The sequence below is a fragment of the Rana temporaria genome, chromosome 4 (assembly GCF_905171775.1).
Source record: "Rana temporaria chromosome 4, aRanTem1.1, whole genome shotgun sequence".
NCBI classification, from domain to species: domain Eukaryota; kingdom Metazoa; phylum Chordata; class Amphibia; order Anura; family Ranidae; genus Rana; species Rana temporaria.
In genome coordinates this window covers 61151572-61173590 of record NC_053492.1, presented here as the reverse complement: position 1 = coordinate 61173590, position 22019 = coordinate 61151572, and the positions used below count along the sequence as shown (strand labels likewise).

The 22019-nt window shown below is 46.4% G+C and overlaps 1 protein-coding gene across 1 annotated transcript in view; it reads left to right on the top strand.

Moving 5' to 3' along the window:
• Window positions 1-22019, top strand: part of LOC120936253 (adhesion G protein-coupled receptor F4-like) — a 330798-nt gene that overhangs the window by 177474 nt on the left and 131305 nt on the right. The window contains exon 10 of the mRNA XM_040348471.1: window positions 8145-8282. Within this exon, the coding sequence (XP_040204405.1) occupies window positions 8145-8282 (138 nt within the window). The remainder of the gene's footprint in view (window positions 1-8144; window positions 8283-22019) is intronic.

The following is a 22019-nucleotide window of genomic DNA, read 5'->3' as shown; positions in this document are numbered from 1 at the left end:
CGTGACTGTACTCTTCGCTGGTTCTCTACCTACTTATCCAACCGCACCTTCAGCGTTGCTTACAACTCTACTTCCTCCTCTCATCTTCCATTCTCTGTTGGGGTCCCCCAAGGTTCTGTTCTTGGACCTCTCCTATTTTCTATATCTACACCTCCTCCCTGGGTCAGCTGATAGCCTCCCATGGCTTCCAATACCATCTTTACGCTGATGACACTCAAATCTATTTCTCTACCCCTCAACTCACTCCTTCATTCTCCTCACGTATCACTAATTTACTATCAGATATATCAGTTTGGATGTCGCACCACTTCCTCAAACTCAATCTATCCAAAACGGAACTTTAATTTTTCCTCCCCCACGTGCCTCTTCGTCTGATCTCTCTGTCAAAATTAATGGCACAACTATCAGCCCATCTCCACATGTCAAGGTCCTAGGAGTAGTCCTAGACTCTGAACTCTCCTTTAAGCCTCACGTTCAATCACTGTCCAAATCTTGCCGCCTCAACCTTCACAACATCTCCAAAATACGCCCCTTTCTAACCAATGACACCACAAAACTCTTAATTCACTCCCTGGTCATCTCTCGCCTCGATTACTGCAACTCCCTCCTCATTGGCTTACCTCTGCATACTCTATCCCCCCTTCAGTCCATCATGAATGCTGCTGCCAGACTCATCCACCTAACCAACCGCTCTGTCTCTGCTACTCCCCTCTGTCAATCCCTCCACTGGCTTCCATTCAACCCAACGAATTAAATTAAAAATACTGACAATTACCTACAAAGCCATCCACAACTCTGCCCCCAGCTACATCACTGACCTAGTCTCTAAATACCAACCTGTACGTTCTCTTTGTTCTTCTCAAGACCTCCTACTCTCTAGCTCTCTCATTACCTGCTCCCATGCTCGTCTCCAGGACTTTTCTAGAGCCTCTCCAAGCCTATGGAACTCCTTACCCCAATCTTTCTCCTTCTCTATCAGCTTTTAGAGGATCCCTGAAAACCCTCCTCTTCAGAGAAGCCTACCCTTCCCACACCTAACTGCATTTTCATTTGAGTCCACCTGATCATCCCCCACAGCTAACTACCCTTTGTTCCACTTAACCCTCCCTTCTAGATTGTAAGCTCTAACGAGCAGGGCCCTCTGATCCCTCCTGTATTGATTTGTATTGTGACTGTACTGTCTTCCCTGATGTAAAGCGCTGTGCAAACTGTTGGCGCTATATAAATCCTGTTTATTAATAATAATAATAATAATAATTTCATACTCATGTGAAGGACATGTTTTTACACAAGTGTCTCTGCATTACCTGTTGGTTTGGAATGTAAATCAAACAAGGATATATGTAACTAATCTAAAAACTGCTCCCTTCCCCCTCATAACACCTATTCTGACTAACCTGTGTAAGATCGATCTATATTATAGTTGCAAACATTGTCTAAAAATGTATAGGGACACTTTTTTTGTCTGTAGGCAGAGTCTTCTTATATTTAGGGGCAGGGCATTCATTTTAGGCGTAGTTTAATGGGAAAAGGAAAATGGGTGTGGTTTAAACAGAAAAATGGGTGTGACTTATATGGGACGTGGCTCAAAGAGGTGTGGTTCGAGTCTGAGATGAACGAGGGATGAAGCGAGAAATAAATAAATAGGGAGGGAAAGAAGGAGAGAGAAGGAAAGAAAGAAAGAGGGATGGAGGGACAGCAGGCCCAAATCACACCATAATAGAAATATGTTTATTGCAGAAAGTTTAACAATCAGCAGATAAAGATACTCCAAACACCTGGTTTTGGCTAGGGTGACCACATTTCCAAACTGCCATTCAGGGTAGGGTGACCAGACATCCCTGGTTACCAGGGACAGTCCCCAGATTGAGGAGACAGTCCCCTGAAGATGTTTGTCCCCTGTTTTGTCCCCGGATTTTAGGTCCGATCCTGAGCGGTGATTTCCCGCTTACCCGGCTGTCAGATGAAGTCCCGCCTCCTGGGCAGGCTCCTATGATAGGCAGCACACTGGTGATGTCTATGATAGGAGGTGGGACTTTGTCTGAGGACAGCGACCGTGCGAGGTAAACAGGAGATCCCTGCTCTGTATAATCTGTCTGCCCTCCCCTAATTGCTATACACTAATCACAGGTAAGGCCAAGCTGATGGGCACTGAACAAGCCAAGCTGCTGGGCACTGAACAGGCCAAGCTGCCGGGCACTGAACAGGCCGATCTGCTGGGCAAGTAAACAGGCTGTATTGATGGGCACGGAACAGGCTGCATTGGATGGACACTAGTGAGGCTGAGCTGATGGGCACTGGTGAGTATTATACACTCTTCAAATGTGCTTTAAAATGCAGGTTTTTCCCTTTTATGAACCAAAAAAATAATGATGTTATGTTGTTGGGCTGGTATAATAATGCTATGGGGCTGGTATGAAATGATTTCCAGAAATAACATATACAGTATATCATACAATCATTACATAAACACTTACCACATACACTGCATATAACATTTGAGGAAAAACATGCTTATGAAATAGTTTAATAGTTTATTATTATATATATAAATAAATAAATATTGATATATGTTCCCGGATTTAATAAAAAAAAAAACCTGGTCACCTTAATTCAGGGACACCCGTGCCCTACACCCCCCCTCCCAAACCCACGCCTTCCCCCAAAAAGAGATGATTTTTGATACTTTTTTTTAAATTAATGCCCCATCAGATGCTGTCAGCGTGCCGATCAATTGTCGCTACTGTGCCCCATCAAATGCTGCCAGTGTTCCGATCAATTGCCGCTACTGTGCCCCATCAGATGCTTCCAGTGTGCTGATCAATTGTCGCTACTGTGCCCCATCAGATGCTGCCAGTGTGCCCATCAATTGTTGCTACTGTGCCCCATCAAATGCTGCCAGTCTGCCAATCAATTGCCGCTATTGTGCCCCATGATCAAATGCTGCCAGTGTGCCCATCAATTGCCGTGACTGTGCCCCATGATCAAATTCTGCCAGTGTGCCCATCAATTGTCGCCACTGTGGTACTGTGCCATCAGAACCTGCCAGTGTCCGTTGCCGTTATTTGTCACCTGAACTGCTCCGGTTCTATTTTCTCACCTTTAATCTGGACTGGTCTCGGTCTGGTCTGGTGGTGTGGTAAGCAGACTTCAGCGCCGGTCTTCTCTTCAATCGTTCCCTGGTCCAGGCAGGCAGCCGGGCCGCTCAGGCGGGAGGGGGAGGAGGAGGAGCCTGGAGGAGGCTGTAGATGTCGCAGGCTGTAGCCTGCAATGCACTGTTAGAGGTCGGGACCGCGAACAGCCAAGCCATGGATCTAAGGCTAGTCAGCACTGGCACTACAGAATGCTGCCACCCGCCGATTGCGCCAAGAGGTCACTGGAGGTCGGAGAAGTCAGAAATGACTGATGCTGCAGCGGCCGGAGGAGAGGAGGTGGGTGAACTCGGAGAGTGCAGCACTGGGTAAAGGCCTTGTTCCCTCGGGCCGGCCGCCTCCCTCTGCTCTGATACTGAGACACTCTGCAAATGTGACGTCACTGGTTGCTACACGCCAGGCGGGGCGGTCCTAGCAACCAGTTGGGCAATCTTTTATTACGGTGGCAGCCAGTCCTTATTTCATTCCGGGACACTGTATTGTCCCGGAATGAAGGTGCCTGGGACACAAATATAAATTATGGGATAATTCCTGGCATATGGTCACCCTAGGAGTGGTTAGTGTAGCAGTGGGTGGGATCACCTGTCCTTCAGTTCTTGGGCACCTCCCCTGTTTCTTGGGAGAATGTTCTGGAAGAAGTTCAGAGCTGGGAACTGAAGTGACAGGGAGCTCATGTGAGGAGCCCTGACCAATCCCCAGTTGGAAGGGGTAGACCTCCTTCATAAACTCAGGTGCAGCCCACTGGATGAGAGTTGTTAGCTGGGAGAAGTGAAGAATGGAGTGTTAGATCGCAGCAGGAGGCCCATCCCCATCTGGGGGGGTATGCTCCTCAGCAGAGGAGCCCAGGAGCTGTGAAGGAGCCTCGTCCTTACACAGTGATGGAAGTGGTGCCCTGGAACAGAGGGGCTGGAGAAGCGGTCAGTACACATGTCTGGATAAGTTCTTCACCATGGACTCAGGGCAGGAGAAGGTTGGTGAGTGAGGCACAGTGGATATTATTATTTAGGTACTTATATATATCGCTGTCAAGGCAGGCAAGGAGCAACCTAAGGTCCCTAACTCACATTCATATACTAGGGCCAATTTAGACAGAAGCCAATTAACCTACCAGCATGTCTTTGGAGTGTGGGAGGAAACCCACGCAGGCACAGGAAGAACATGCAAACTATAGCCAGGGAGTGTCGTGGTTGGGATTCGAACCAGCAAACCTTTTTACTGCTGGGCGAGAGTGCTACCCACTACACCACTGTGCCCCCTAGCTGGAGGAGGCATGCCAGAGGAGAGACTGTGGGGTTTTGTGTCAAATCGTTGTGGCCTGCAGGCACAGGATTTGCAAGTCGGGCTAACTGACATCATTAGTCCAACAACTTTCTAAAGCTGCTAAATTCTAGGCCACCAAGAAGGGGTACTACAGGACCCTGTTCTATCAATAATTCAGCAAGTTCAGCAAAAACTTGGGACTATTCAGAGTGCTCCCTGGTGTAATATGAAGATGATGGAGTAGAGAAACTAGCATTGCACAGTAAAGTTTGGTGCAGGAGTAGAAGAGTCCTGGGAGTAATAGAATGCAGGAGTTGGTGCAGAGGAGGAATTACAGCCTGCAGGAGTGGATGCAGGGGATTTGTTAGAGTCCATCAGTTCTTCAAAGCTCAATTAATTCAATAATTCTTTAACTATGATGGCAAAGTGATCTGTCCTATGGGCATCCCATATCCCCTTTTCCCAACCAAGTTATATCCCCCCCAAAAAACAAAAACAAAAACCAAACCAAAATGACTGTTCATTGTCTCAGAGTGATATATGGAGGTCTGGCAGCAGGGTGATATGGTGGATGATAGTAACTAGTAGCGACCATCCGCTACATCTACAAATGCCATGATGATGCACAGGGCCGCCATCAGGGGTGTACAGGTATTACACCTGTAAGGGGCCCCATCATCCCCAGGGGCCCGGCCGTGAATGGAGAGAATAGTTTTTTTTGCCGACAAAACAGCATGCCCCCCCGACCTGGGGTACACTGTACCCCTACCATTTCACGAAGGAAGTGTAAAGTCTTGTAAAAAAAAAAACACACTGACACCGTAGAATAAAGTCCTTTATTAATAAAAAAAAAAAAGAAAAAAACTCCAGCGGTGAGAAATCCACTCTGTCCCGGCTTCCTGCGTTGTCCTGATCCTGTGACGGCTGCGGGTGATCTCCAGCGATGAGAAGATCCTGCGTCGGGTGATCTCCGCTCCGGCGATGAGAAGATCCATCCATCCAGCGCAGCAGCATCCCGGACCTTCTCTCACCGCTGGGCACAGCCCAGCGAATGAGCGGCTGAAGCTGTGACATTTCTTATATAGAGGAGGCAGAGCCACCTGTCACGTGACCCCGCCCCCTCTGACGTACCCTCTGCTACGTCACTGGGGAAGCCCAAGAAGAGGAAAGACCTTGGGCTTACCCAGTGACGTAGCAGAGGGTACGTCAGAGGGTGCGGGGTCACGTGACGGTTGGCTCTGCCTCCTCTATATAAGAAATGTCACAGCTGCAGCGCGTCATTCGCTGGGCTGTGCCCAGCGGTGAGAGGAGGTCCAGGATGCTGCTGCGCTGGATGGATGGATCTTCTCATCGCCGGAGCAGAGATCACCCGACGCAGGATCTTCTCATCGCTGGAGATCACCCACAGCCGTCGCAGGATCAGGACAACGCAGGAAGTTGGGAACGAGTGGATTATCACCGCTGGAGTTTTTTTATTTTTATTTTTTTTATTAATAAAGGACTTTATTCTACGGTGTCAGTGTGTTTTTTTTTTTACAAGACTTTACACTTCCTTCGTGAAATGGTAGGGGTACAGTGTACCCCATTACCATTTCACACAGGGGGGGGTCAGGATCTGGGGGTCCCCTTTGTTAAAGGGGTCTTCCAGATTCTGATAAACCTCCCGCCCGCATACCCCCACAACCACCGGGCAAGGGTTGTGGGGATGAGACCCTTGTCCCCATCAACATGGGGACATCCTCCCCATGTTGAGGGCATGTGGCCTGGTGCGGTTCAGGAGAGGGGGGGGCCGCACTCTGTCCCCCCCTCTTTTCTGCGGCCGGCCAGGTCAACGTGCTCGCATAACAGGTCTGGTTATGGATATTTAGGGGGAACCGCACGTCATTTTTGTTTTAAATTGACGGCGGGGTTCCCCTGAATATCCATACCAGACCTAAAGGGTCTGGTTATGGATATTTAGGGGGAACCGCACGTCATTTTTGTTTTAAATTGACAGCGGGGTTCCCCTGAATATCCATACCAGACCTAAAGGGTCTGATTATTGAATTTGCGGGGACCTCCGCGCATTTTTTTTCTAAAAGTCCGTGTCCCATTGACTACAATGGGGTTCAGAGTTCGGAACATCCAGGTGTCCGCTCAACTCTACTCGTGAGTACTGACCTTATTACAAGATCCTGGTGACTGTGCACTATTGGTATCGCTGAGCAAGTAGTTCTTGTCCTGAGGGGTCCCTACCTCTGGCCTTTCCAAGTCACTAGTGAGCGAGAACTCTAGTCATTATAATTATCTGTACGATACCTCCCAAATATTTGAGATGGTAACGAGGGACACCTATTAGCAAAAATATGTAGGCATAGGACACCCATCATGCCGCCTTAAAGGAGAAATACACAAAAAAATTTATAGCTAAACCTACAAGTGCTTTTTTTTTTTTTTACCACTACTTTTCCTTTATATTGGCTTTTGAAATGTACAAATACAGCAATTTAGAAGTTGGATGAAAGGTATAGCACTGGGAAACACTTTTTGAAAGATAAAAAAGGCATTTGGTGACCAGATTTTTTAAATTTAATCTGGGGACATTTTTTTTTTTTTACTAGTCGCCTGTCTCACAGCCAGTCTTACTCTCTGGCCCCCCGGCTACTACTGGGTGGGGAGCAGCAGAAGATCACTCCACCAGGGAAGGAGATAGGCAGGCAGGCAGCTTGCCGGTTCTTGAGCCAAGGCAGAAGAACATGCAAGTGGAGTTGAATGGGCATGCGTCCGAACCTGAAGAAATGGTCCCTCCGCTCCAACCAGCACATGATCATCAGAAAGGGGCACAGATAATGGAAAAAATACACCCCCCTTAACTAGTAAGAGCGGCGGAGCGAGGGTGGGTAATTCAGAATTTTTTTTTTTCAATTCTGCACTGACTGTCTTTGAATTTGCCCCTGCCCCTGTTTAAATCCAATCCAGGGACAAAACTGGGAACAGACTTGGTCCGGGGACAGTGTCCTCTATCCGGGGACTGTCCCCTGAACCCGGGGATGTCTGGTCACCCTAATTTGGGAGCTATCTCTGTGCTGTAGACATCACCACTGTAAACTACTACGGTCCTCACTATTAGATTAGAATGTGTCAGTCCAAAAACTGCTTTATAGTGTCCAGCTGTGAGAGATACCATAGCCTATGTTATTTCTGCTATTTTGCTAAAAAGAAGAGTGCGCTCTATCTACTGGGCTTAAGTATTTGGGCCTTTCCTGTTACAAGTTCTGCAAGCAACAATTATTAAAAAGACAACCCCTAGACTGTCTAATGAGCTAGAGTGAATGGGCAGTTGCTTTGTGCCTGGCTGTCTCTGCACTGTTTTGAGAAAATAACCTGTTAAAGAAAATAATTTTTACTTCTGTCTGTACTGCTGTTGGAAAGCTACCCTTGCTTCATGTCTGTTGTCACCAGAACAGGGAGTGAGGGTAAATCTCTCTCAGGATAGCAGTAAAACATGATGGGGGTTCTTACCCTTCCCCACCCCTATCCAAACCTAAGGGGAAAAAACTGTCTAGATATACATTTTAAACCATTTATAAATATATTTACTGTTTTCAGCACCCTTTCATGTTACCACATCATGACATAACAACTGCTCCTATGTTAACACTTTTTCAGAATTAATATACATTTTGCTCCTAAGCAGTAATTCACTTTTGTATAGAAGTGGCTAATTTTCTTCCCCTGTACATTTACTTACAGATTCAACTTCAAATTGTTATTTCACCTACGTAACTGTCGGTTGTACTACTGGAGCAACAACCCCTGTCAGCTGTGTGGTCTCCAATCGTCTGGGTGACGGTGTCACAAGTGATAACATAATTGTCAGCTATGTTAAAAGTAAGGCAAATTAGTCTCATGCCTAGACAGCTCAATCCTAAGGGCAAGAGACAAATGATTGTGATTCAAATACTCTATACCAGGAAGTACATTTGTTGTATGGATACATTTATCTGATCCTTTTGTTACATGTCATACATTTAGGATTTGTTCACACATTTTACTGCACTGGATGAATGCAGGTCACCGCTATGACTCACAGAAAACAAATGTTTTCTATGTGTCCTATTTACACTGCAGTGTACCTGGAGGTGCTGTTCAGTGAGCTGCAATTAAAATTTAGAATGCTGCATTTTATTGCAGCGCACATGACAAGATCATATGTCACTGTACATAGCACAACGCACTGCTGCTGTCCGGGGACATGAATGAACTGTCATTTTTGTGCACTTCAAATAAAGTTTGCACAAAAAAAGGGGAACTGTGAACACCCATCACACCAAACCCACCACTGGCTCACTGCAGCTGGAATGCACAGCTGCCGCACACTAAAACGCTGTGGTTTAGTGTGCAGCAGTTGTCCACGGCAGTGTGAATGGGCCCTAAAATTGGCAATGAATAATAAATTAAAGGATTCATGAATTAAATGAAAACAAATACCCTGTCAGTGATGTCAAGCAACAGGCACCCTGGTTAGATCTCAAAATCAACACTCAATGTGCCTCCAAATTACCCACTGTTACCCACTGACACACTGGTATGCAAATATTGACCAGGTTTCCGGTGAGCCTGGCTCTTTTCGCTCCCAACCCTTTTTCTGGCACTGGCATAACTGTTAGGACAGCGGTATTACCGACATGAAGACAGATTCCTAGCCATTATTGCAGCTGGATATTTTTTTACTTGTTGCACCACCCATGTGGGGGCTGCTAGATATTTCTTGTCCCCATATACTGCTCTAACCCTGGGAACTTCCCAGCCCCTCTGACACTCTAGGTTCTGATATAGTGTATGCCCCCTTTAAATTAAACGCAGACACAATGCTAACTGAGTTCAGAAGTAGTTTATATTAACTAGGCAGAAGAAAGGGGTGTATAAGAGCGTCAATCAGCCAAATACTGAGAAAAAGCATCCCAAAACTAGGTTAAATTGAACACTCAGCAGACTGGTATTGCGACGAGCCAGAACCGCAGGGGAACACGTGAGGTGCACAGTGGGCCGATGAGAGACAGCAATAATACAGTTCATCGGTTTACTCACGGTTAGCAGAAAGCCTCCCTGGGCCGGTCGCACAGTGAAAGGGAAGACGGCACGAAATCCTCCGGGGCACGCTCTGCGATAGGGAAACGCCAGCCAAGATGGTGGTTGAGGTGCCCGTGATGACAGGGGTGTTTAGAGTGCTTGTGGCGGCTGGGTCCCTTGATGGTATTTGTCGTGACGCCAGTACCGTTAATGGTGGTACAACCAGTTGTAGTAGCAATGTTGAAGAATGAGGTAGACAGTGGTAGAATACAACTCACAACTTTTACTGTGTGGTTTTGGTTGCAGTACAAACATCCAGTTAGAATACAGTCTCTGGGTAAATAGAGGAGTTCTGCTGATCCACTGCTAATAGGCTTTAGTAGGCCTGGATCTCAGGCTGTGGTTCAGTATAATGCTTACTTGTGTCTGGTCTCTTTTGAATCCAGTGACATGGGTGAGGTTGCCGGTGGCTAAGAAATCCTTCACCTTTATACTCAAAGGTCTTTGCTGCCGTATAGTGGCTGTTACCCTTTGATTTGAGCAGTTCCAATTTGTCCCTTCTCTGGACTGACCTTCTCTCTCACCTTCACATTCTGCTTTCTCTCTGCACACTGCTTCCTGTACTGAACAACTGACCACAGATAACCTGAGCTGGGATAGATATCCCAGAGTGGTGCTATCCCCATCTTGTGGTGGGAAGTATGAAGCACACTTGACCAGCCTATGAACAGGGATACCACAGGTGTACAATGCAAAATGACATGCAATATAGCAGTGACAAAGAAGTAATACTTTTGCAGTTCCCACATGTCCTCAGTGGGACGCTGCATACCCCCATGGTAAAACGTGTGTCGACCTCGGCACACTTTTGACTCGATGTTGTGTCTTCCTGTAAGATATAAGAGAAAGGGAAAAGCATGCATGCATAGGAAATAACAATATAACCCCATTCTTGTACTTCTTGTATCTGCAAGTAAAATTGGTTAGCCAAACATATCTCAGGCAACAACAAAATGTGACAAAAGATGACAAAAAGGGGGTGTAGTTTTTCCTCTGAAGACTGGTGATGTATGGCAAAACCAGAATAGTCCACGATGAGATGGAAAAAAGAAAAGAAAATAAAACAAAAATAACATCTCAGGAGGCTCACAGGGTATGAGTCCGTTCCCTGGGCACAGGAAAATGTCAACAGATGAATATCACGGAGGCTCAGGTACGTGAAAGTCTATCTCCGGGTGCAGGCTTGAACGTTGCAAAACAGTAGGTAAGTAGTCCTTTTAAAAAGTAGTTTAAAGGAAATAAACATGATATCCCAAGTAAGTCTTCTTCTCACTCTGGAACTTCAGACGACGTAAGGATGCACTCAACGATGAGATGGCAGGGTTGGTAGTTGTCTTCCCGGCTGCTGGTGCAGGAAATCCTCAAAACAGATAGGTGGTCGTCCTCTTGTAGTTCTGTCAGATCTTCGTAGCGGCTGAGTTTCTATAGGCCTTGTTTCAAGGGAACTTGGTGTCTCTTGAGCTGTAGTAGGCACTTCTTGAGATAGCTCCTCTGGTTGAAGTGCGGTTGTATTGTTCTTGGCAGGTACTAAGATATTGAGCCATGGTGTAAGGAACCATTGTAAAGGATCAGAGTCTAATAATGCTTTTCCAAAAGACTGTAGTGGATTCTCTGAATCAGATGATTTTGTAGGCTCTGGTTCTATGGATTGTGTTTCCTCTTGGACAGCTTCTTCTTGAAGAGTTTCTTCTTGAGTACTTTCCTTGAGACATAACTTAAGGCAATTGCGATGTACTACACGCGATTTGTTTTCTTTAGTGATCTCATAAATATCAGTCTCTGGATTGAGAATAGCTGTAATGGTGTAAGGTTCTCTCTCCCATTTGCTATCTAACTTGCTGGTGCGATGGTCGTTTTTTAACCATACGTGGTCACCAATTTTGAGAGGTTCTGCTTTGGCAGATTGGTTGTACTCTTTTTGTTGCTTTTCATGAGCACGTTCCATGCGATGTTGAACAATTTCTTGTGCATCAATTAGACGTCTTTGGTGCTCACTCACCCAATCAGTCTTTGGTAGAGGGTTGATTGCATCAGGCACTTGTACGTCCAAAGTATGGTCAGCAGGTAGTTTACCTTGTCGGCCAAACATGAGATAGTAAGGTGTATACCCAGTAGAACAGTGAATGGTGTTATTGTAGGTGTACATCAATTGAGGCAATAGAGTAGGCCAATCACTTCTTGTAGCAGGTGGTACTGCCCTTAACATCTCAATTAAAGTTTGGTTCATTTTCTCGCAGAGTCCATTCCCTTGGGGGTGGTAGGCTGTGGTCCTGATTTTCTGGCAATTGTGAAGTGTACACAGTTCTTTGAAGAGTTGCGACTCAAAGGCAGATCCCTGATCTGTAAGGATTCTTTCTGGGCATCCATATGGCAATAGGAAATGTTTCCAGAAGGCATCTGCAGTTGTTCTAGCGGTCAGGTCCTTGACCGGTACGGCTACAACAAATTTGGTATAATGATCAATGATGGTCATGGCGTATGTGTAACCTGAGCGACTTGGTTCCAGCTTCACATGGTCAATTGCAACTATTTCTAGCGGTGTTCGGCTTACAATGGGATGTAAGGGTGCTTTTTGGTCATGTTTTTCATTTCTTCCAACAGCACAGGTGGAACACTCTCGACACCACTTTTCAATGTCTCCTCTCATCCCAATCCAGTAGAATCTTCTACGGATGGTGGCTTCTGTCTTCTGCACGCCAAAGTGTCCTGATTGATCATGATACATCTCAAAAATGATTCTTGCATCTCGGCGTGGTATTAAGATTTGGTATAGACGATCCCAGGTAATTGGGTCTAAAGTTCTTCTTAATAGTAGGCCCTTCTGTAGGAAGAGATGTTTTCTGTGTCTCCAAAGTTTTGACAATTCTGGATCAGCATTTCTTCTGCAAATTCTTTCAGGTGTTCTTCCACTGGTGAAGAAATCTTGCAGTTCTCCCAACACTCTGCTTTCATTTTGCAGCTTGATCCACCTTTCTTTGTCCACTTGGGATCTTGGATCCACTTGTTGTTGAAGGTTAAGGACTTTTCTTCCTTTGATGGTGATAATGTCTTGTTGGGCAAATTTTTTGTAAAAAGCTGGCATTTCTACCTCTTCCCAAACATCTTCCTGTGTAGTAGGGTCTTCTTGGGTAGGCAGACAGGACAATGCATCTGCATTTTCATTTGCTTTTCCTGTTCTGTATTTTATGGTGAAATCGTAGTTAGCTAGGCGTGAGGCCCATCTTTGCTCCAATGCTCCCAACTTGGCGGTATTCAGATGTGCTAGCGGGTTGTTATCTGTGAAGGCCACAAATGGGGTTGCGGCAAGGTAATCTTTAAATTTTTCTGTAACAGCCCACACGAGTGCGAGGAATTCCAATTTGAAGGAACTATAGTTTTGGTTGTTTCTTTCAGTACCTTTAAGAGATCTACTAGCGTAGGAAATAACTCTTTCTTTTCCTTCCTGTACCTGCGACAGGACAGCTCCCAGACCTTTCTTACTAGCATCTGTGTAAAGATGAAATGGCTGCTGGTACTCTGGATAGCCTAGGATTGGTGGTTCTGTTAACTTCTTCTTTAGGAGCTAAAAGGCAATTTCTCTTTCTGTGTTCCATTCAACTGGTATTGGAGACTTTTGGTACCTCTTAGGCTGTCCTCTCAGAAGTTCTAATATTGGCCCCGCAATTTGGGCAAAATGAGGAATAAAGCGTCTGTAGTATCCTGCGAAACTGAGAAAGCTCCTCACTTCTTTCACTGTAGTAGGAGTAGGCCAATTTCGGACTGCGGCTATCTTCTCTGGATCCGGTTTAACACCTTCAGAGCTTACAATATGCCCTAAGTATTTGACTTCTGTCTTCAGTAGATAGCACTTAGATGGTTTGACTTTGAGTCCATGTTTAATGAGGATTTGAAAAACTTCGGCCAAATGTTTCAAGTGATCTTCATAAGATTTGGAGTAGATGATGACATCATCTAAGTACAACAGGACGGTTTCAAAATTTTTGTGTCCTAAAAAATGCTCCATTAATCTTTGAAAGGTTCCGGGCGCATTGCAAAGTCCAAAAGGCATGCGGTTGAACTCAAATAGGCCCATCGGGGTGGTAAATGCAGTCTTCTCACGATCTTCAGGTGCCATGGGTACTTGCCAGTATCCACTGGTTAAATCAAGGGTAGAGAAGTAGGCTGAAGATCCTAAAGCTGTCAAAGATTCCTCTATGCGTGGTAAAGGGTAAGCATCCTTGTGGGTGATTTGGTTAATTTTTCTGTAATCCACACAGAATCTGATGTTACCATCCTTTTTACGGACAAGGACTAGAGGTGCAGCCCATGGACTATGGCTGTCTCTAATGACATTGGAGTCCTTCATCTCTTGGATTATTTGCTTTACGGATTGGTACATAGTTGGTGGTATAGGCCGATATCTTTCCTTGATCGGTGGGTGTGAACCTGTAGGAATGGAGTGCTTGATAATATCCACTTCTCCATAGTCTGTGGAATGCTTGCTGAAGGCACGGTGAAGCTCCTTCACAATTTTTAGTACTCCCTCCATTTGGTTTGCTGGTGTGGAAGCATCTCCCACATGAAGTTCTTTCCACCAGGATGTGTTTACATTTTGGTCCTGTGGGTTCTGTCTCTTGGTAATTTGCTCTGTGGTAGCTGTAGCCACACTGATGACATCTTGAAAAGTGACTTGGATTAGCTGTGCAATAGGACGGTGTTTTGATAGTGTTACACTGCTATCACTCAAGTTTAGGAGTCGTATAGGCACTTTACCTTCAGAGACGGTTACTAGGCTCCTTGCAGCTCTAACTAGAGTATATTCTTCCAAAACGACAGGCTCTACCAGGGCTTGGTAGTCTTGACCTTGGATTCCGACTACAGCTCGGCACCACAAGAGAGTTTCGGTGTTGGGTTTGAGGATCACAGGTTGCTTATCCCGGATGCGGGCACAGCAAATTTCTCCTTTTTCGTTGGTGAATCTCTGTTGCGCATTTAGTACGCGGATGGTTTGTTGGATCACCTTCTTAGAATCAGGAGAGGCAGTAGGCACTAACTGGTGCAAGGCTTCTAGCATCTCAACATAACAGTTCCTGAGGACATTCATTCCTAGGACTATTGGAGGGTTAGGGTTATTGTCTCTGACTCGTACCACAATAAGGCCTTGTCGAGGTAGTGTAGTTCCTCCTACTTGAATGGTAGGTTCCCAATAACCATGGACTGGTATGGGTTTGCCGTTACTGGCTATGAGACTCAGCCAGGATTCTGGAGGCTGGGTAAGCTGATTTTGATCCCAGTATTTTTCAAAGGCTGCTTGTTGGATGGTGGTGACTTGGGATCCGGTGTCAACTAGGGCAACAAAAGGAACTCCATTTATTTGAAGTGCCACTTCAGGACGGAATCCAACGTATCTTGGCATCCAGTGGGGATCTTCTGGACCTATTGGTTCACCTCCCGAGGGGTGGTCCTTGGCCTCGGGGGCTTCCTGTTTTAACTGCCAGCAGGTTGCTTCTGTATGGCCTGGTTTGTGACAGTACGTGCAGATAGGCCGCTTAGGGGTACTAGTGCGATCAGGGGGGCGTCCGCCAGAATTTCTGGAATAAGTCTCTCTAGAATTAGAGGGGAAGAGTCTTCTGGACACAGGTTTCTCATCCTCTAGCATTAATGGTTTCTCCCATTGTTCCAATTTTTGGTGGACTTTCTCCAGACTTTTAGTCAGGAAATGGACTTGTTTCGTCAAGGCAACAACTGCGTCAGGAACTGGAGCTTGGGTTGCCTGACTGACTATAGGTAAAGACTTTACAGGGGTAACCAGCTGTGATACAGGCACTTCAACAGATCTAACAGGTTCTGTTGGTGGGCTTTTTCCCAGTATGCTGATAGCTAGTTCTTTGAAATCTAAGAAGGTAGCGCTTGGATGTTGGGCGGCTAACATTCTTAGTTGGCTCTTTAGATTGTCTGTATCGACGCCTTCAATAAATTGTTCTTTCAGGGTTTTGTCCTGATTTTCTGCCTCACGGGGGTCTACTTGGACAACAGCTCTAAGGGCTTCCTGCAAAGATAATGCAAAGTCTCTGAGTGACTCACCAGATTGCTGTCTCTTGCTGAAGAACCTCATCTTAACCTCTGACACAGTTCTGGGTTCAAAGGTGGTGTAGAGACGTTCAAAAATCTGCTCCATGGTCTTTCTTTCCAAACTTGGCCAAGATTTCACTTCTCTGAGCGCAGCTCCTTCCAATTGCGCAAGAAGAATCTCCATCTGTTGCTCCGAGGATACAGGGTACAATCTGAACATAGCCAGAATTTTTTCTTTAAAGTCCCTTAAAGTATGAATTTCCCCAGAATATCGTGGGAACCAGGGGGCCCCAAAATAATAAGGCATGGTTAAAGGCATTAAACGTGCTGCAGTGGTTGGTATTGCATTGGGACCGACTGTGGCTGATGCAGGGGGTCTGCTGAGGTCAGGCTGCACGTCATCTTCCTGCACAGACATGGTAACAGCAGGTGAGTTCTAGTTAGGTAAGTCAAATGCGCTTTTAGACACTTTTTGTGCGGTGTTGCTATGGGCAACCGCTGTCTTGCGGGTGTATGGCCCTTTAAGAATTTAATGCCAGCTGAATGCAATGCTGCAGCGATGTTGATTTTGGGTCTCTGGCAGATTTCCAGCTATCAGTGCCCTTAGGGTTAGTAGAGGCAACTGACAGGTTGCGATTACTGCTCGGACGGCAAGAAATGCAATTATTTTCTCTTCTTTTGCTCGCATGCAAAGTCTCGCGACTTCTGGGGCGTGCGTTTGTCACACTCTCCTTCCAGGATTGGCACAGCAAAGGTAAGGCGGGCTGGCTGGACAATTTTGCATAAATGGGTGGCACCAAACTTTCCCGCTCTTCAGGGGGTGTCACTAACTTATCCACAGTGATGGCGTAAGGAATTTTTGAACAAGAAGGTCTCCGGCAGCCATTTTAAGTGAATGGAAACAGTCAATTCAAATACCGCAAGCAGTTTTGTTAACACACAAACGTCCGATTTCCTCACTTTGGATGCTGCGATTTTTATGCTGATAACTGGGATAACGCTTCCATGCAACTTTTAAACAGTTCTGTGGCCTCACACAGCATGCAATAAGTAAATAGTCTCTCAATAAAGCAAAAGGGGCTTATTCTGATGCGACAGTCTTTTAGATAAGGCGCAGGGGTAAAAAATCCTGTTTGTGACGCCAAATTTTTATGCGACGAGCCAGAACCGCAGGGGAACACGTGAGGTGCACGGTGGGCCGATGAGAGACAGCAATAATACAGTTCATCGGTTTACTCACGGTTAGCAGAAAGCCTCCCTGGGCCGGTCGCACAGTGAAAGGGAAGACAGCACGAAATCCTCCGGGGCACGCTCTGCGATAGGGAAACGCCAGCCAAGATGGTGGTTGAGGTGCCCATGATGACAGGGGTGTTTAGAGTGCTTGTGGCGGCTGGGTCCCTTGATGGTATTTGTCGTGACGCCAGTACCGTTAATGGTGGTACAACCAGTTGTAGTAGCAATGTTGAAGAATGAGGTAGACAGTGGTAGAATACAACTCACAACTTTTACTGTGTGGTTTTGGTTGCAGTACAAACATCCAGTTAGAATACAGTCTCTGGGTAAATAGAGGAGTTCTGCTGATCCACTGCTAATAGGCTTTAGTAGGCCTGGATCTCAGGCTGTGGTTCAGTATAATGCTTACTTGTGTCTGGTCTCTTTTGAATCCAGTGACATGGGTGAGGTTGCCGGTGGCTAAGAAATCCTTCACCTTTATACTCAAAGGTCTTTGCTGCCGTATAGTGGCTGTTACCCTTTGATTTGAGCAGTTCCAATTTGTCCCTTCTCTGGACTGACCTTCTCTCTCACCTTCACATTCTGCTTTCTCTCTGCACACTGCTTCCTGTACTGAACAACTGACCACAGATAACCTGAGCTGGGATAGATATCCCAGAGTGGTGCTATCCCCATCTTGTGGTGGGAAGTATGAAGCACACTTGACCAGCCTATGAACAGGGATACCACAGGTGTACAATGCAAAATTATATGCAATATAGCAGTGACAAAGAAGTAATACTTTTGCAGTTCCCACATGTCCTCAGTGGGACGCTGCAGTATGTACAAATAGCAATGACAATGGATAACAGTGACACTCCAATGGCCAAAACAATATTGACACTTAGCAATGAGATTATCAGAGTGACCTTAACTGCTTATGCTACCACTAAAATGACTCTGATCCTAATGAGAGCTTGAGTTATGTTGGAACCAGTCACTCTAGTCTACCCCTTAAATTAGGGATGCACCGATACCAATTGGGGTTGTTATGGAGTTAACAACCCCAATTGTTAACTCCATTGTTAATGGTACAGGAGACAGCCAGAGACTGCAGGCATGGTACAGGAGACAGCCAGAGACTGCAGGCATGGTACAGGAGACAGCCAGAGACTGCAGGCATGGTACAGGAGACAGCCAGAGACTGCATAGTTGCCAACTGTCCCATTTTTAACGGGACAGTCCCGTTATTTGGAACCTAGTCCCGCCTAATTTAGCCTGCCGGGACTTGTCCGGGCTAGTTGGGAAGACAGGTGCGGCTTCTGGGTCTCTACTCATTCCCCAGCACACAGGCCACTCCCCTCAGCACGTACACAAAACAAGAAGCACATGGAGCTCAGCCACGCCCAGCCTCACCGCGATAGGACGGAGGGGTACCGCTTGTCCACCTTGGGGCAGGCATTGGATGAGGGGCGTGGCCCTGTGCGGGAGGGATGATGTTTTGGGCACGTAGGACTAGGCGCTGTGTGTGTGCTGCCGGAGGGAGCAGCTGGTCGGGATGGAGCACGTACACTCAGTGGGAGAATCGCCACCCTGACCTGAGGCTGAGCACAGCAGCAGTAAGCGCGGCATCCCCGGCACCTCCCAGAGAGCCTGTACACCACCTCCAACGTCGGCTCCCAGTCCCAGCTGTGACAGCCTGTCATCAAGAAGAAAGATGGTCTGGCCGAGTGCCCAGGGGACGAGGATGGGCGGGAGGTAGGTGCATCACACACCTACCCACCACAGACAGGGGCTGGGACAGGAAGGACCGCAGGCCAGGCTAGGGGGTCAATTTCACTCATCTCTCTCTCTCTCTCCTGTGCCTCGCACCCCCCACACAGTATCCCCCTATGTCCTCCTCCACCCACTGTGTCCCCCTGTGCTTTACACTCCCCCACCATCCCCCCCTATGCCTTACACCCCCCCAGTGTCCTCCACCCACGGTGTCCCCCTGTGCCTTAACCTCCCCCACCCCACAGTGTCCCTCTGTGCCTTCCACCAACCCACAGTGTCCCCCTGTGCCTTCTCCCCCCACGGCTGCCCTGAGAGACACTGTGCTGTGTCTGGAGGATCCCAGTGCTCTGCCCCATGCCCTGTGATGTGCTGTGTACTCCCTGATGTGCCCTACTGTGTGCCCCATGGTCTTCTATTGCCTGGGGGCCCCATGGTCTTCTATTGCCCGGGGGCCCCATGAGTTGTCAGTCCGCCCCTGGGCCGCCCGGTGAGGATAAGAGCATCGCCGGCATGGTCTCCCAGCCAGGGGAAGAGAGAGGAGAGGAAGAGGCGAGCTGTCAGCAGAGAGTGGAATTGCCCGCTGGAATAGCTTTCATTAGAACTTCCAGTGTTCCTGGGGCTCATGTCACATAGCTCCACCTCTTGGTCCGGCACCTTTGATCGACAGAACGCCGGTCCAGTGTCGGACATGTGACGTCATCAAAGGCGTTGGGCTAAGAGGTAGGGCTATGTGACGTTGAGCCCTGGGAAGACGGGAAATTCAAATGAAAGCTATTACAGCGGGCAATCCCGCTCTCTGCTGATCCGGCCGGCTTGCCTCTTTCTCTGCACAGGTGAGGCTGTATTGGGCACTGGCAGGCCTATTTTTCTTACGTCAAAAAAACGGAACGGACGAAAAACGGATGTTAGCGGAAGTGATGAAAAATGCAAATAAAGATATACAATGTGCGTAACACAACACCCTATATTTGAACTACGACAAAATGGCGGCCGTTCCACTTCCGGCGGCACTCATAAGCATAGGAGATGTACGCTGATGGGGACTAAATGAACGTTTCCCTTCAAACCATTCAACAGATGGGGTGCGAGATTGTCACCCTTCTGTCATGTGCCATTGAACATATAACTAGTTGTTTCTATGGGGCGCAATATACAATTATTAATCACAACTAGTAGACCACAGCAAAATGTCTGCTGCTCCATTTCCTGTATAGGAAAATGGCCATTCGTTTTACTGACAGCCCACCAAACATGCCACCCTATATAAAGGACCCTCATTATACCTCTCACTACTCCTGAGGAAGTCACGTGTAGTGACGAATACGCGTAAGAGACCACCGAGAGGTACCGGAGGTGACGTTGGCGAACTACTTCCCCTCTTTTTATATGCCTGATTTTATCTTAAACCATGTGAGTACCCTTATGTATTTTTTCTGCTGAATAAACTTTTTTAAAACGGTATCACACTATTGGTGCTTTATCCCTCTGGGTGCGAGTCATTGGCCATCCTGAGACGCGACTACCAAGAGGGACCTGTATTTCCTTGAATTAGAGTTCATTCGGATAACCACCCATACAGATACGATTGGAAAGTGTGTTTGGATCTATATGCTGTTACCTTACAGCAGTAAGGTAAGGGGACATCCTCACTCACCCTGAAGCGATCACTGGATATCCATCCTTTCTTCACACTACATGTTGGGGTTTACACCAGCACCTTTTAATTTTGGACTTTTGACATTAAGCTCTGCTGCATGGACCTTTTAGCTTAGCTTATCCCAGCCACTTGGGTGTTGTGTTACGCACATTGTATATCTTTATTTGCATTTTCATCACTTGTTCTATTGTTTATTTCACTATACCAAGAAGAGTTCATTAAGTTATTTATTAGCACTCATGCATAGAATTGATACACCTTTGTCAGTCAGTTCACTGATCATTTTTTTATGCCATTTTGTTTGTACTGTTCCAACCACAGACAGACCATCTTTTACTTCCTCTACACACCTTTCCCATCCCCCACTTACAGCGCAGCACTATCTTCTTTTTGTTATTATCCTATGGTCTGATACACCTTTCAGTGCCGCAGCTGTACCCCCTTTTTTTCCCTTTCCCCCCTCCACCCCCTTTGGTAGCACGGTAATACCCACTCCTCCACTTTTTAGTATATTTTCACACTCATTACTGCAGCCACCATGGATGTCTTTTTGTTTCTGGATAAGAGGCAGGTCAACCTTGAGGATGTTTTTAATGCTACTGCCCCCGCTAAGAAAAACAGTGACCTAGAGAGCCTCATGAGGAAGCTAGGGCATAATATGGAAAAAAGATAAGTTTATGGTGGGACACCTTTAAACGTTATATTAAGGATAGCATTGTCCCACGTCGCCTACGATGGGATTTAACCCCCAATGATGGCCTGACAGACCAGGATTCAATAGATGAATGGTTCAAATTCTTTAATACAAAGGGGTCAGAACTTTTGATGTTCCTACTAGAGAGGAAAAAGAGAAAGTTGAAACTGATCGAACAGATTATTTTAGAGGTTAAAGAAGAACTTGAAGCATACAAAGATTCAGGAGATCTTTTAAGATGTACAACACAACTCAATATGGATCTAACAAAGAAAGACAAGGAAGTACAACATAGGAAAAGCAAGAAATATAGTCGTGATATGAATGATTTTAAAACCGATCATACGTTTAAATGGCAGAGTCAATTGGGCCGATCAGATCCTATTTCAACTTACTCTACACCAGAGAGAAATGTGAGAGTGCACTCACCTCAAAGAGTAATTAACTACACTGGACCCACCCAAGAGACACATGATAGAAATAGGCAGGAATCGCCTCGCCAATATAGACATGAAGAGAGACAAGGCAACTATAGTCAACATACCCCCTATCAAAATGAGAGAAGACCACCTCAAAATGAACAAACACCCCAGAATGGCTGGAAGAAGCCCTTCTGGAAAAAACGCAAAAATAACAACAATGACCACAATCATGGACAAAGACCGACACAAGATCCGAGGGACAATAGACCTCAAAATCAACGAGATAATAGAGGTGGAGGTTATGAGAATAAAGGTCGCCCATATGAAAATAATTACTAACAGGGACGTCCAAACGAATACTATGGTAACAGAGGATATACACAGAACACACATGAACAGAGAAGGAGAAGCCCTGCACGTTCAAATGATCGAAGGGAAGGAGATTGGAGTTATCATACCCATCGTCCACAGGAAAGGAGCCCCATTCCCACACGTAACTATTATGCACCTCTAGAGCAGAGAACAGTGGATGATAGAGTGGAGAGGCACCAACATCCCAACTCTTCTTTTTTAGAGAGGGGCCGAGAATACCACCCACCCCGACATACAGAGGAAGCAAGAATTTACAGAAGAACCCCAGAAAGAAAAGGGGACAGCGAGGAGGAAGGAGAACATAAAAGAAA